At 42.3% G+C, this 14,589-nt stretch overlaps 2 protein-coding genes across 4 annotated transcripts in view; one reads left to right on the top strand and one right to left on the bottom strand.

Annotated features, from left to right (window-relative positions):
- Nucleotides 1-3,720, bottom strand: part of napepld (N-acyl phosphatidylethanolamine phospholipase D) — a 10,512-nt gene extending 6,792 nt beyond the window's left edge. The window contains exons 1-3 of one of the 2 annotated variants that reach the window (XM_017682578.2): nt 3,448-3,720; nt 1,306-1,621; nt 1-98 (exon numbers count right to left, since the gene is read on the bottom strand). The exon at nt 1-98 is cut by the window's left edge and continues 549 nt beyond it. In XM_017682578.2, coding sequence (XP_017538067.1) covers nt 1-98; nt 1,306-1,599 — 392 coding nt within the window. In that variant the 5' untranslated portion in view covers nt 1,600-1,621; nt 3,448-3,720. The remainder of the gene's footprint in view (nt 99-1,305; nt 1,622-3,447) is intronic. The other variant, XM_017682577.2, reaches the window with a different exon arrangement.
- An 8,054-nt stretch (nt 3,721-11,774) lies between these two features.
- Nucleotides 11,775-14,589, top strand: part of rassf8b (Ras association domain family member 8b) — a 38,853-nt gene continuing 36,038 nt past the window's right edge. For both annotated transcript variants that reach the window (XM_017682576.2, XM_037540810.1), the window contains exon 1: nt 11,775-11,904. The gene's annotated coding sequence lies outside the window, so the exon portion shown is untranslated. The remainder of the gene's footprint in view (nt 11,905-14,589) is intronic.

Below are 14,589 nucleotides of genomic sequence, written 5' to 3'. Positions count from 1 at the left end.
CCCAGCCACGTCACCCGCAGGGACGAGCCCACTTGCCCACATTGCTCCGGGTTGTGGATGAAATACGGCTCCAGCACTGGCAGTTCCTTATCCAACACCTTCAAAAGAACAAATAGAAGAGAACGTGTTTCAAATCTGGAAGCATGTCTTCTTATTAGGGGTCAAAAGGTTCTGTCCAAAACTGCGGTTCAATTACATTTCGCCAAAGCTTCATCTCAGAAGTACCGTAAAACAGCGTCTCGGACATCAGGCCGCGAATTTATGACCATTTCATGTAGGAACTTTCTGTGAGGAGCTTTTAGAGGGGGACGTCTGGTTCCCATCACCACCACTGTGAAGAGTTCTGACTCCATACGTTTCTCTTGGCCATTTAATCATGCAGAAATTTTGAGAAATCAGTGGAGTTCCCCTTTAAGGGACAATAAAAGTAAGTAAAAAGTTGTCTAAACAACATTACTACCTTTCTGATGAATATCTACTAAATACCTCGTCATGCTTGCAATGGGAGGCTCCCATCAACAGGTAGGGGGCGCTACACAGCTTGTGTAGTTCGTGTATAAGACAAACCAGCACTGGGGAGTATTACCAGAGCCGGTATATGAGGAGCCAGGCCTCTTCTCATTTCCCCTGTTATATCAGAAAGTTGACTGCAAAACGCCAGAGTGCGCAGTTTAATCACTTACATAGAACTTTCCTTTCGTTTCAGACGGCAGGAGGACGAGTTTCACTGAAACAGCAGAGAAATCTCACCTGCGCGTTTCCTTTATTCTACAGTAAACGGGTTTCGGGCAGCAGGAGGCGGGGCTTTACTGCTAGAGCGGGATGATTGATGGGCGAGCGGAGCAGCTCATTGGCTGGTCGTCATGAACGCACATGAGCGCCGTTTTAAACTCCTATAACTCGAGTTTAAAAGCTCTTAAATAAAACAGCGGTGTTAAAATGTTTTATGCTGATCAGGAAATGAAGGAATTCTTTACATTAAAAACGTTTCAGCGTTTATAAACTATGATTTTGCTCAGATGCTCCATATCAACCCACTCATTCTGGACCTGTTCAGGAGCGCCCTCTAGCGTTTGAAACCCAGAAGACATTACAGAGTGTGATTCTCCTCCCTGCAGGTTCTCTGGTATTACATCACGTTGCATCACCTCAGGATAATTAATGTGGTTGTGTCACATACCATCCGCTTCCACTGAGCTACCCACAACGGGCTTTATCCTCCAACTAGAACGCAGGAACACACCTGCCTCCTTACCTGCAGGCCCACACCTGCCTACAGCACCTGTCTGAGGCTGGAATGTTTACCTCTTTCGAGCTGGGAACGTTGCTGTGGTTCTTCTCCATGAGGAAGAGCCGCAGGACAGTGGTGTAAGAGGGGAACTGCCACGTGGGCCAGGGGTTCACGAAGCGCCCGCTGGAGTCCCGCCTCGACGGGGTCACTTCTTCCTCGTGCCGGTAGTTCAGCCGGAAGCTTTTACGTGAAGAGCTGCTCTTCCTCGGTTCCTGCGTAGGGGGGTTCTCTCTGGGGCAGCTGGGGGTCTGGCTCACACCTTCCGCCATGAGTGTCTTTACTTCTTCCACACTTCCGCCTTCCGCCATGGCTTCACGGCCCGGCTCTGACCTGCAGTTACATGAAAACGTTCCGTGTTTACAAACAAACCTCGCGTTTTTCCTTTCGAGTCAGATGGACCATTTCAACACATTTGTTCAAACTAAGGAACCACATTAAAAAGAAAAATATAAAAATGAGGCGTTCAGAGCTCAGATGTTTACGACGACTGTACTTTGATCTGTTTAAACCCGAAGCGCTGGTAGAGATACTAATACAAAAAGAAAAAGGTATATACAAAACGGTATGATAAACAGGCATATAGGGCACTTTCTACTGGGAGGTGTCCGTCTCAAACCCGAAATTTACACTTCTGAAAATAAAACTTCCATTTTTTCAAAATTTTAAAATGTTTTTAAATTAAATCAAAAGAAATCCAAAATCTAAAGTTGAAATAGATTAATCATGAATTTTAAATAAAACACTTTTTTTCTGAAAATGCTGTACCATGTTTTCATACCATTACGAAACAGTTTTAATATGTGGGCGGGGCCTTATTTTAGCCACGCCCCTGTATTTCAGAGCAGGCAGTGATGCTGCATCCCTGCCCCTCATGGCCACATGGTGAGCAGTTAGATCCCAGTGTTCTGAAGTAAATGTGTCCCAAAGTCTGAAGGTCAGTGAGGAACATTAAGAATCTCCATATTTTCTGCAGTTCAGCTCTTTTTAGTGTTTTAGTGTAAAATATGGTGATTTTCTGTGTGAACAGCTGCTCAGAGCTGAGTTTGCTGGTCATGAGCTGCTGAGTTTCTGAGCTCAGAATGAGCTGAAACCGACACGACGGACACATTCGGTCCAGTTCGGGTCGAGTTCTGACTGGTTGGTAGTGAGAAAATTAAATGGGTCATTCTCAGCACTGCAGTAACACTGACGTGGTGGTGGTGTGTTAGTGTGTTGTGCTGGTGTGAGTGGATCAGACACAGCAGTGCTGCTGGAGTGTTTAAACACTGTGTCCACTCACTGTCCACTCTATTAGACACTCCTACCTCGTCGGTCCACCTTGTAGATGTAAAGTCAGAGACGACAGCTCATCTGCTGCTGCACAGTTTGTGTTGGTCATCCTCTGGTCCTTCATCAGTGGTCACAGGACGCCGCCCACAGGACGCTGCCCGCAGGACACTTCCCACAGGACACTGCCCGCAGGACGCAGCCGGGTGGATGTTTTTGGTTCTCAGTCCAGCAGCGACACGGAGGTGTTTAAAAACTCCAGCAGCTCTGCTGTGTCTGATCCACTCGCACCAGCGCAACACACACTAACACACCACCACCACGTCAGTGTTACTGCAGTGCTGAGAATGACCCACCACCCAAACAGTACCTGCTCTGTGAGGGTCCATGGGGGTCCTGCCCACTGAAGAACAGGGTAACAGAGTATCAGAGAAACAGATGGACTCCAGTCTGTGACTGAGTGAGACACCATGGTCAGCGGAGCTGATGAAGGGTCATTTTACTCTTGCATAACTGCCATGCAAAGCAGAAAGTGGGCGTGAGTTTGAGTTCCGATGAGATAAGATAACGTCCATCACCGCCCAGCTCTTACATAACAGCGTATAGAGGTTCTATTAATAACCTGTACATGTTTTGACACCTGGAATAAAATGTGCCCAACCTCGGCAGACGGACTCATTAGCAGTCCTAAAACGACCACGTTCAGCAACTCCCCGGTCCACCTTAAGCGGAGCAGCACTGACGCTGCGGCGCTTCTAAGACGCGCCACAGCGCGAGTGTAACTGCTGCACCGTTTAAGGTGGACCGGGGAGTTCGAAGAAGAAGCAGCAATTTCAGCCTGGAATTTTTTCCTGAAGTGATTTTAAAGGTTTTAGGAATGGTTTTCGTACCGCACCCCCGCGGGTGAGCCGGGTGTTCGCACCTGTGGCGTCGGGCAGACAGCAGCAGTGTGCGGGGCCTGGCGGAGCTCAGGGCTGTGACCTGCCGGAGCAGCAGCTTCACGCCGCAGCTCAGCGAGCTCCACAGTCGGCGCCTGTCCCTCGGAGCCGCAGCAGAGCAGACAAAGAGCGCATTGGGGGTCAGTGGTGTGGCCGCCGCACAGGCGATTCACATTAACTAACTGTGTTTATGAAGCAATGAGGGCTTGGCACGCTGGCCAAAGAGGGAAAAAGAGCCTTTTTCAAAATAAAAGTCCCCAGGCGAGCTGCAGGCTCACTGGCCACTTTTTGAACTGGAATTTCTGTATAATTCTACGGAACCCCGCTGGTGACATCCTGCATAAATAAAAATAATGCGTGGCCACGGCTTATTAACGCGTGGCAACGCATTATTTTTTATTTATATAGGATTTCACCAGCGGCGCTCAGTATAATCCAGTGTGTGAGGTGTAATCAGAGGTCCAGACGTGTTTACAGTGGTGGTGATGGGAACCAGGGGTCACCATGACTACAACACAGATACAGACATTTTATTTACTATCTAGAACCACCAGAGAACCTACACGAGTCTTCTGAGCTTATATGGAATGCTGATGATGGAAAACAGTGGAAAATCTGGAATAATGAGTTTTCTTTGGGGACTATTTTGCCGCACAGCGCCCTGCATGTCTCCCTCCACCATGAATGGAGTTGAAGTTCTCTAAACTCTCATAAAACAGCGTCTCAGTCATCAGGCAGTGAATTCAGAACCAGCTCATGTAGGAACTTTCTGTAGGAGCTTTTAGAGGGACGTCTGGTTCCCATCACCACCACTGGGAGCAGCTTTTAGAGGGGGACGTCTGGTTCCCATCACCACCACTGTGATGAGCTTTTAGAGGGACGTCTGGTTCCCATCACCACCACTGTGAGCAGCTCTGACTCGGTCAGTTTATCTAGAACCGAGCGTTTAAACTGAAAAGACTGTGGGGTTTGTCTTTGTTGGTGCAGATGTAGTTGTAGAACATTGTTTCCTTTCCAGCGGAGACAGTAAGTGTCTTTAAAGGCAGTTAAACATGAAGATATAACCACAGTGAGAATCCTCTGTTCACTGAGTGGCAGGCAAGCGTGTTCTTTCCAGTACATGGAATAAACATCCAATTATGACAAGTAGGTACAAACAAGGTCCTACCAAGTGAAAACATCTGGAATGTAGTTCATATATTTAATATTTCTCATTATGACAGTGTTGTTAGAATATTATAAGATTATTCCACTTATTTCTAGACATTTACTTGATTTAAGTCACTCTTTCCTATGAAAGCGTCTTATAACGATCTCATAATGTGAAATATTCAGAGCTTCACAAACCATGTACTCTAGTTAAAATCGAGACCCCCAGGGTAAAATATTCCTCCAGTAAAAGTAGAAGTTCCTCCCTTTAGACCTCCACTGGAGTAAAAGTACTAAAGTATTTCCCTTCAAATGTACTTAAGTATAAAGTAAAAGTACTAAAAGAGGAATTCTGGCTCTGATGTCCTGTTATCATTTTTATAACCAGACTGGCTTCATGAACTCATTTCAGGTGAAAGTCCTCCAGCGTCTCTCTTGGTAAACCAGTCTTTTAATAGAAGGTCATTAATTAGTGACGCTGACGTCTATTAAAATGATCAGAAGCACAAAACACTGAAGGTAAACAGTTTCCATCAGGGAGAACCGAGTGGCTCTGAAATCACTTTTTACACACAAGCAAAGTTTCAGTTTCAGATTTATTTACAACTTAGTTCCAAGTTTAAGTTGAATAAAAACTGGCTTTAAACTCAGGATCACAGATGAGCTCCTTTACTATGTTGATCTGTAGGCGTCTGTTCATAAACATAAACCAGCCCAAACTCATTTACTATAAAATGAAATGGTGTTTGTAGAAATTCAGAAAAAAGCCGCGTCAGTCTCGACTGCATATGTGGACATATTTCTATATTGAGCTCTATTTACACAAAGTTAGGTTAGTTCATCATTTATGTTGAACAGACTCTCCCAAAGTTTTACGCTGCTGCGCTGACGTTGAACCGCGTGCTGCACTGGGTCGGTATGACCAACAGGTCAAAACCAGCTCTAAACAAAGTGACCGCTGGGCCCTGATTGGTGCTCTGGCTTTGCGCTTCTTTCGTTTTGACATGTGACGTTTTTATACACACAGAAACCAAAAGGAACGACAGATTTCTCAAAATGTAGGAGGAAAAAGTCGGATATTAGACTCTGAAATGTAGTGGAGTGAAAGGAAAAAGTCGCCCAGAACGGAGAAACTTCAGTACAGATACACCAAAAATACTAAAGTACAGAAACTAATTACATTTACTCAGATACTCAGTTACTCAGTTACTGTCCACCACTGATTAATATTAGATATATCAACTACATTTAAGACGTGGTTACACTGTACAAAGGAATTATTACTTTGATAAACCTCAGTTTACAAAACATAAATAAAGAGATATAAATAAATTAAACTTAGTATTTAAAACTGCCTGTGCAGTCTTGTGTAAAGAGCTTAGGACAGACACTTAATAAAGATGGTTCTTCATGGGTTCTTTAGTAAAGAAAATGGTTCTGTATAGAACCATGAACTTTTAAAGAATCCTTTGCATGTTCCCTCAAAGCTCCAGCAGTGGTTCTAAGGTCTGATTGTGGAGCTTAAATCAGGTCCTCCAGGTGAAAAGTTGGTATTTGTTCCTTTTCATAACCGAATGTTTTAAAACAGAGCAGTAGAGTAAAAGCCTGGAGGCGAGGCGAGGCGGGGTGAGTGGAGTCAGTCCAGCTTAGAACAGGTCATTTCAGTGGATTATGGTTCAGTTATGATCCCTGACTGAAGGCGCTGAGACAAGGTTAATACATCTATCGTTTCTCCTCATGAGACTGATATAAGAATATTAGAAGATAATTTGATGTATTTCTAGACATTTCTACTCGTTTAAAGTAGATTATTGTTGTGGATTTTCACATTTACACCTCCAGATGCAGGAAAAGGGCCACTGGCATCATGAAGGACCCCACTGGCATCATGAAGGACCCCACTGGCATCATGAAGGACCCCACTGGCATCATGAAGGACCCCACCCATCCAGCACACACACTCTTCACCCGCTCCCCTCAGGTAGGAGGCTGCGGAGCATTAAGAGCAAAACAACCAGACTGAGGAACGGCTTCTTCCCTGAAGCCGTGAGACTCTCAAACTCCAGTTAGACGTCACTGCAACGGCACTTCACGTCCACTGATTCATCTCTGCTGCTGGACTGAGTCAGTGCCCCCACTATATCACCCCTCCACTATATCACCCCTCCACTATACCAACCCTCCACTGTATCACCCCTCCACTATATCAGCCCTCCACTATATCACCCCTCCACTATATCAGCCCTCCACTATATCACCCCTCCACTATATCAGCCCTCCACTATATCACCCCTCCACTATATCACCCCTCCACTATATCAGCCCTCCACTATATCACCCCTCCACTATATCAGCCCTCCACTATATCACCCCTCCACTATATCACCCCTGCACTATATCACCCCTCCACTGTATCAACCCTCCACTATATCACCCCTCCACTGTATCAACCCTCCACTATATCACCCCTCCACTATACCAACCCTCCACTGTATCACCCCTCCACTATATCAGCCCTCCACTATATCACCCCATCCACTGTATCAACCCTCCACTATATCACCCCTCCACTATATCACCCCTCCACTATATCACCCCTCCACTATACCCCCCCCACTATATCAGCCCTCCACTATATCACCCCATCCACTGTATCAACCCTCCACTATATCACCCCTCCACTGTATCACCCCTCCACTATATCCCCCCTGCACTATATCACCCCTCCACTGTATCACCCCTCCACTATATCCCCCCTGCACTATATCACCCCTCCACTGTATCAACCCTCCACTATATCACCCCTCCACTATATCACCCCTCCACTGTATCACCCCTCCACTGTATCAACCCTCCACTATATCACCCCTCCACTATATCCCCCCTGCACTATATCACCCCTCCACTATATCACCCCTCCACTGTATCAACCCTCCACTATATCACCCCTGCACTATATCACCCCTCCACTATATCCCCCCTGCACTATATCACCCCTCCACTGTATCAACCCTCCACTATATCACCCCTCCACTGTATCACCCCTCCACTATATCCCCCCTGCACTATATCACCCCTCCACTGTATCAACCCTCCACTATATCACCCCTCCACTATATCACCCCTCCACTGTATCAACCCTCCACTATATCACCCCTCCACTGTATCAACCCTCCACTATATCACCCCTCCACTATATCCCCCCTGCACTATATCACCCCTCCACTGTATCAACCCTCCACTATATCACCCCTCCACTGTATCACCCCTCCACTATATCCCCCCTGCACTATATCACCCCTCCACTGTATCAACCCTCCACTGTATCACCCCTCCACTATATCAACCCTCCACTATATCACCCCTCCACTGTATCACCCCTCCACTATATCACCCCTCCACTATATCACCCCTCCACTGTATCAACCCTCCACTATATCACCCCTCCACTGTATCAACCCTCCACTATATCAACCCTCCACTATATCCCCCCTGCACTATATCACCCCTCCACTGTATCACCCCTCCACTATATCACCCCTCCACTATATCAACCCTCCACTATATCACCCCTCCACTGTATCACCCCTCCACTGTATCACCCCTCCACTATATCATGCCTACACATGTCACTTTATACATTACCAGTATTTAGATGTGCACCTTCTACCTCGTACTCACGCTGCTGTGGTCCATGCTGCTGTTATCTGTCCTCCCCTTTATGCACCTTCTGTTTATTGTTTATTGTTTATCACTTTGGGAGTTTAACTGGACCGTGAGTACAATGTTTCGTTCCACCTCATGTACCACATGTGATGTGAATGACAATAAAAACTCATCTCATCTCATCTCATCTCATCTCATCTTTCTGTAATCATGCCTGCAGCTTTCCTGTGTGAGACTGAATGCAGTACAGAGTATTTAAAGCAGAATTTAGAATCTCATAAGTAGGTCATTTTTATGACTTAGCCTGTCGTAATTATGACTTTCTTTCTCATAATTACAATAATACAATTCAGTCTCATAATTACTACTTACCATCTCATAATTATGACTTAATATCTCATATTGTGTCTCAGCATCTCATGAGTATGACTTACCTTCTCATAATTACTTTATCATAGTTACTACTTACCATCTCATAATTATGACTTAATATCTCATATTGTGTCTCAGCATCTCATGAGTATGACTTACCTTCTCATAATTACTTTATCATAGTTACTACTTACCATCTCATAATTATGACTTAATATCTCATATTGTGTCTCAGCATCTCATGAGTATGACTTACCTTCTCATAATTACTTTATCATAGTTACTACTTACCATCTCATAATTATGACTTAATATCTCGTAATTATGACTTACTTTCTCATAATTACTACTAATCATCTCATAATTATGACTTAATATCTCGTAATTATGACTTACTTTCTCATAATTACTACTAATCATCTCATAATTATGACTTAATATCTCATAATTATGACTTACTTTCTCATAATTACTACTAATCATCTCATAATTATGACTTAGAGTCTCATAAGTATGCTTTAATATCATTATTATGATGTAGCACCTCATAATGATGACTCTCATTTTTATGACTTAGGATCATAATTATGACTTACTTCCTCATAATTATAACTTAATCTTCCATAATTATGACTTGGAATCTTGTAAGCACAGATAATATCTCATAATAATGACTTGCTATGTCAATTCTGACTTATGTTCTCATAATTATGACTTAGCATCTCATAGTTATAGCTCAGTACCTCACAAGTACAATGTATATCACAATTATAACTTAGTATTCCATAATAATGAGATTTAATCTCATAATTATGACTAAATAACTCAGACTTATGACTTAGTATCTCATTATTATGACTTACTATCTCATAGTTATGAGACAGTCATTAACATGAGATACTTGGCTTCTACAGTACTCAGCTGTGGGCCTGGATTATAGAGTATGGAATAAAGTATAGTATATTAAAATGTAGTATAATGTAGTACAGTATTGCATGACAGTATAGTATTATGTAATATAATATAGTATAATGTAATATAATAGTATAGTGCAGCACAGTACAGTATAGTGTAGTAGTGTAGTATAATGTAGTACAGTATATTATATGATAATAAATATATAGTGTAGTATTATGTAGCATAGTACAATATAATATTACATTAAATGTATAGCATAGTACAGTAAAATGTAGTACAGTACAATATGATACTAAATATATAGTATAGTATAATGCAGTACTGTATATGATATTACATCTATAGTATAGTACAGTATAATGTAGTACAGTATGATACCAAATATATAATGTAGTATAGAATAGTATAGAATAGTATAGTATAATGTGATATTAAATCTATAGTATAGTATAATGTAGTACTGTATATGATATTAAATCTGTAGTACAGCACAGTATAATGTAGTACAGTATGATACCAAATATATAATGTAGTATAGAATAGTATAGTATAGTATAATATAGTATAATGTAGCACAGTATAATGTGATATTAAATCTATAGTATAGTATAGTATAATGTAGTATTGTATAATATAATATTAAATATATAGTATAGTATATTTGGTACAGCATAATATATTAAATATATAGTATAGTATAGTACAGCATAGTATAGTACAGTACAGTAGTATAATGTAGTACAGTATAATATGATGTTACCTATATAGTATAGTATAATGTAGTACAGTATATTATATTGAATATATAGTATAGTATAGTATGGTGCAGTATAGTACGATGTTAAATATATAGTATAGTATAGTACAGTATAGTATGGTATAGTATAGTATACAGTAGTATAATGTAGTACAGTATAATATATTAAATATATAGTATAGTATAGTATAATATGATGTTAACTCTATAGTATAGTATAGTATAGTATAGTATGATGTTAAATATATAGTATAGTATAATATGATGTTAACTCTATAGTATAGTACAGTATAGTATACAGTAGTATAATGTAGTACAGTATATTATATTAAATATATAGTATAGTATAGTATGATGTTAAATATATAGTATAGTATAGTATTATATGATGTTAACTCTATAGTATTGCATAGTACAGTATAGCACAGTACAGTATAGTATAGTATAGTATAGTATAGTATAGTATGATGTTAAATATATAGTATAGTATAGTATAATATGATGTCAACTCTATAGTATAGCATAGTACAGTATAGTACAGTATAGTATAGTATGGTATAGTATCGTATCGTATCGTATAGTATGATGTTAACTCTATAGTATCGTATCGTATAGTATAGTATAATATGGTATAGTATCGTATAGTATAGTATACAGTAGTATAATGTAGTACAGTATAATATGATGTTAACCATATAGTATAGTATAGTACAGTACAGTATAGTATAGTATAATATGATGTTAAATCTATAATATATTATAGTATAGTCCAGTATGATGTTAACTCTATAGTGTAGTATAGTATAGTATAGTACAGCATAGTATAGTATAGTACAGTAGTATAATGTAGTACAGTATAATATGATGTTAACTATATAGTATAGTATAATGTAGTACAGTATATTATATTGAATATATAGTATAGTATGGTGCAGTATAGTATGATGTTAAATATATAGTATAGTATAGTACAGTATAGTACGGTGTAGTATAGTATACAGTAGTTTAATGTAGTACAGTATAATATATTAAATATATAGTATAGTATAGTATAGTATAGTATAATATGATGTTAACTATATAGTATAGTACAGTATAGTACAGTATAGTCCAGTATGATGTTAACTCTATAGTATAGTATAGTATAGTATAGTATAGTATAGCTCGTGTTTCCTCCTCAGTGAAGCGCTGCTGTTCTCTGCTGCGTTACTGGAGCGGGCTGGGCTGCTTTAAACCGGTCCACAATGCCTTGCGGTGTCCCAGTTCCGTTGCCGTGTGTTTGTGAAGTGGACTCTGTCTGAGCTCTGGAAGCCAAGCCGAGCAGGACGCAGGCTGAGCCGGACCGAGCCGGACTGCGGCTGGACCCTCCAAACAGCTCGGCGTTTTCCGCCGAACGGCCGCTACCGGCTGCGCGCGGAGCTCGGCGAGTTTCGGCGCTCCGAGTTCTGAACGGGACAATAACAACAAACATGGAGCTGATCTGAGCTGCGGAGCCACCGCGCTGACTGACCGGCCGACAGCGCAGAGCAGCCCGGCGGACCCCGCAGGTAACGGCTCGGTCACGGCGTTCGGACTAACGTCGCAGTGTGTCCGGCAGAAACGGGAGAAGGAGTCCGGCATGCGGGGAAACGGTTTCACCTTTCGGGGAGGGGGGGCACCTTCCTCCGCCACTACTGCGGCTGGAGCCAGCCGTGCCCTTTAAAGGGGAATTCCACCAAAATCTCGCACAAATCCTCGAACGGCATTCAGAGGGTTCGGTCCAGACGGCTTTACAGTGGTGGTGATGGGAACCAGGCGTCGCCATGACTACAACACAGATATAGACACTTTATTTACCATCCAGAACCACCAGAGAACCCACACGAGTCTTCTGAGTTTATCTGGAATGTCGATGATGGAAAACAGTGGAAAATCTGGAATAATGAGTTTTCTTTGGGGACTATTTTGCCGCACAGCGCCCTGCATGTCTCCCTCCACCATGAATGGAGTTGAAGTTCTCTAAACTCTCATAAAACAGCGTCTCAGTCATCAGGCAGTGAATTCAGAACCAGTTCATGTAGGAACTTTCTGTAGGAGCTTTTAGAGGGACGTCTGGTTCCCATCACCACCACTGTGAGGAGCTTTTAGAGGGACGTCTGGTTCCCATCACCACCACTGTGAACGGTTCTGACTCGGTACGTTTATCTAGAACAGAGCGTTTCACACCAAACCGCCCGGAACCGCTATGCTTACCTCTTAATCAGCTAATTATGAAGAATTTTTGAAAAATGGGTGGAGTTCCCCTTTAAGGAGCTGGGGTCAGCAGCAGTCCAAACACCAGCAGCTGGAAAAGCCGTAAAAGCTATAAAAGTGCAGAACCACAGCAGAACCCAGCTTTAGAGGCCGCGGCGGGTTGTATTTAAGGGCTGTGGACAGTCGTGAGGAGGGCAGGCCTGGAACTGTGGCCTGGAGTTCTAACGGTCTGAAGGAACGTTAGTTTTGCCTGAGTAAACGTTCACAGCCGTGCGATAAGAACCCACAGGAACCTTATAGGAGTCACCAAACACTCCTGTTCCCTCAGACCCAAATACCAAATGAGTGGAACGTCTTTTCCACCTAAACTGTAAAAGTAGCAGCATTTAACATTCTGCACTTTACAGAGAGGGTTCTGCAGGGGTTCTTTAGTACAGGCAGGGTAGAACTATGTAGAGCTATGAGGTCATGCTTAAATGGTCCTTTGCCTGTTGAAATGGTTCTTCAGATGGTTCCATATCACCTCAAAAGGTTCTGTGTAGAAAGAGCCCTTTGCATGATTAAATGGTTCTTTGCATCGTGACAGGGTTCTTCAGACCCATTTTGCTGTCTGTAAAGAACCATTTTCAAAAAGGTTCTACACTCTTAAAAAGAGGGTTCTTTAATAAGGAAAATGGTTCTGTATTTTCTTCTGTATTATGTTCTGTGGTCCATGAACACTCAAGGAAACCTTTGCATGATTAAAGGGTTCTTCAGATTGATGGAGGATGTGTTGTAAATGGTTCTGTATAGAACCTTTTTTGAAAATGTTTCTATATAGCACCAAAAAGGGTTCTGATATTGTTACAAGCTTGGCATCGGAACCCTTTTTGGTGTTATCTATAAAGAACTTTTTTTTTTCCAAAAAGATCCTCAAGGGTTCTCAAGTAAAGGAAATGGCTCTGTATAGAACCGTGAACACTCAAAGATCAAGCCTTTGTATGGTTAAAGGGTTCTTTCCAGCATGAAATGGTTCTTCAGGTAGATGGAGAGTTCTGTGTACCCTATTTCAGTGATAGATAGAACCTTTTTGGTTTTATATAGCACCAAAAGGGTTCTGATATGGTTACGATGCCATGCTAGTAACAGTAGAAGAACCCTTTTTGGTGCTGTATAGAACCCTTTTCAAAAAGGTTCTATATAGAACCATAAGTAACCCATTTTCTTTACTAAAGAACCTTTGAAGAACCATGTAGGTGGATTGTTTGGAGGGTTGGCCGAGTTGTCATGGTGACTGTGCTACTGCTTACTCGGTCGCTTGGTTTCTAGAGCCTTTTAAACGTGTTCCTGGTGCTTGTGGTCAGTAAATCTAAGTTTAACATGCTCTTGTTGAAGCTGCTGACCTCTGTGGTCATCTGTTTGGTCATGTTCTACCTTCATGTCTTCTGTGGTTCCAAAAAAAGGCCGTTACTTCACTCTGTGGTTCCACTGAGCTCACCTGTTGCTGCCCGTAAGTGCTGAAAGGTTTAAATCGGGCTTTTATTGAGTGGCTGTCTGAAGCCGTTGCTGTTGAGGATCCTCCTTTTCCCTGAACTGACGTTCCCCATCACGTTTATCAAACCGGAAAATCTTGTCCTTCGTTCCTTCAGCGTCTCCGAAGAGTTTGGTCTTGGTCCAAACCTCTAATCTCTTATAACGGTGTAATTAACGCCTCAGCTACTGACACTGTTGCTCGTTTTAATTACTGCCTACATTCCAGCTCCGCAAACCCCGCAGACGTGCTGTTCCCCCAGCGCACAGAACCGTGAGGAATACCGAGACCACCTTCATCCACCTTCCTCCACCATCCTCCACCTTCCTCCACCTTCATCCACCTTCCTCCACCTTCATCCACCTTCCTCCACCTTCCTCTACCTTCATCTTCATCCACCTTCATCCACCTTCCTCCACCATCCTCCATGTTCCTCCATCTTCCTCCACCTCCATCCACCTTCCTCCACCTTCCTCTACCTTCATCCACC

Source organism: Pygocentrus nattereri, chromosome 1 (assembly GCF_015220715.1).
Source record: "Pygocentrus nattereri isolate fPygNat1 chromosome 1, fPygNat1.pri, whole genome shotgun sequence".
Classification (NCBI taxonomy): domain Eukaryota; kingdom Metazoa; phylum Chordata; class Actinopteri; order Characiformes; family Serrasalmidae; genus Pygocentrus; species Pygocentrus nattereri.
This window is presented reverse-complemented; position numbering and strand designations above follow the sequence as displayed.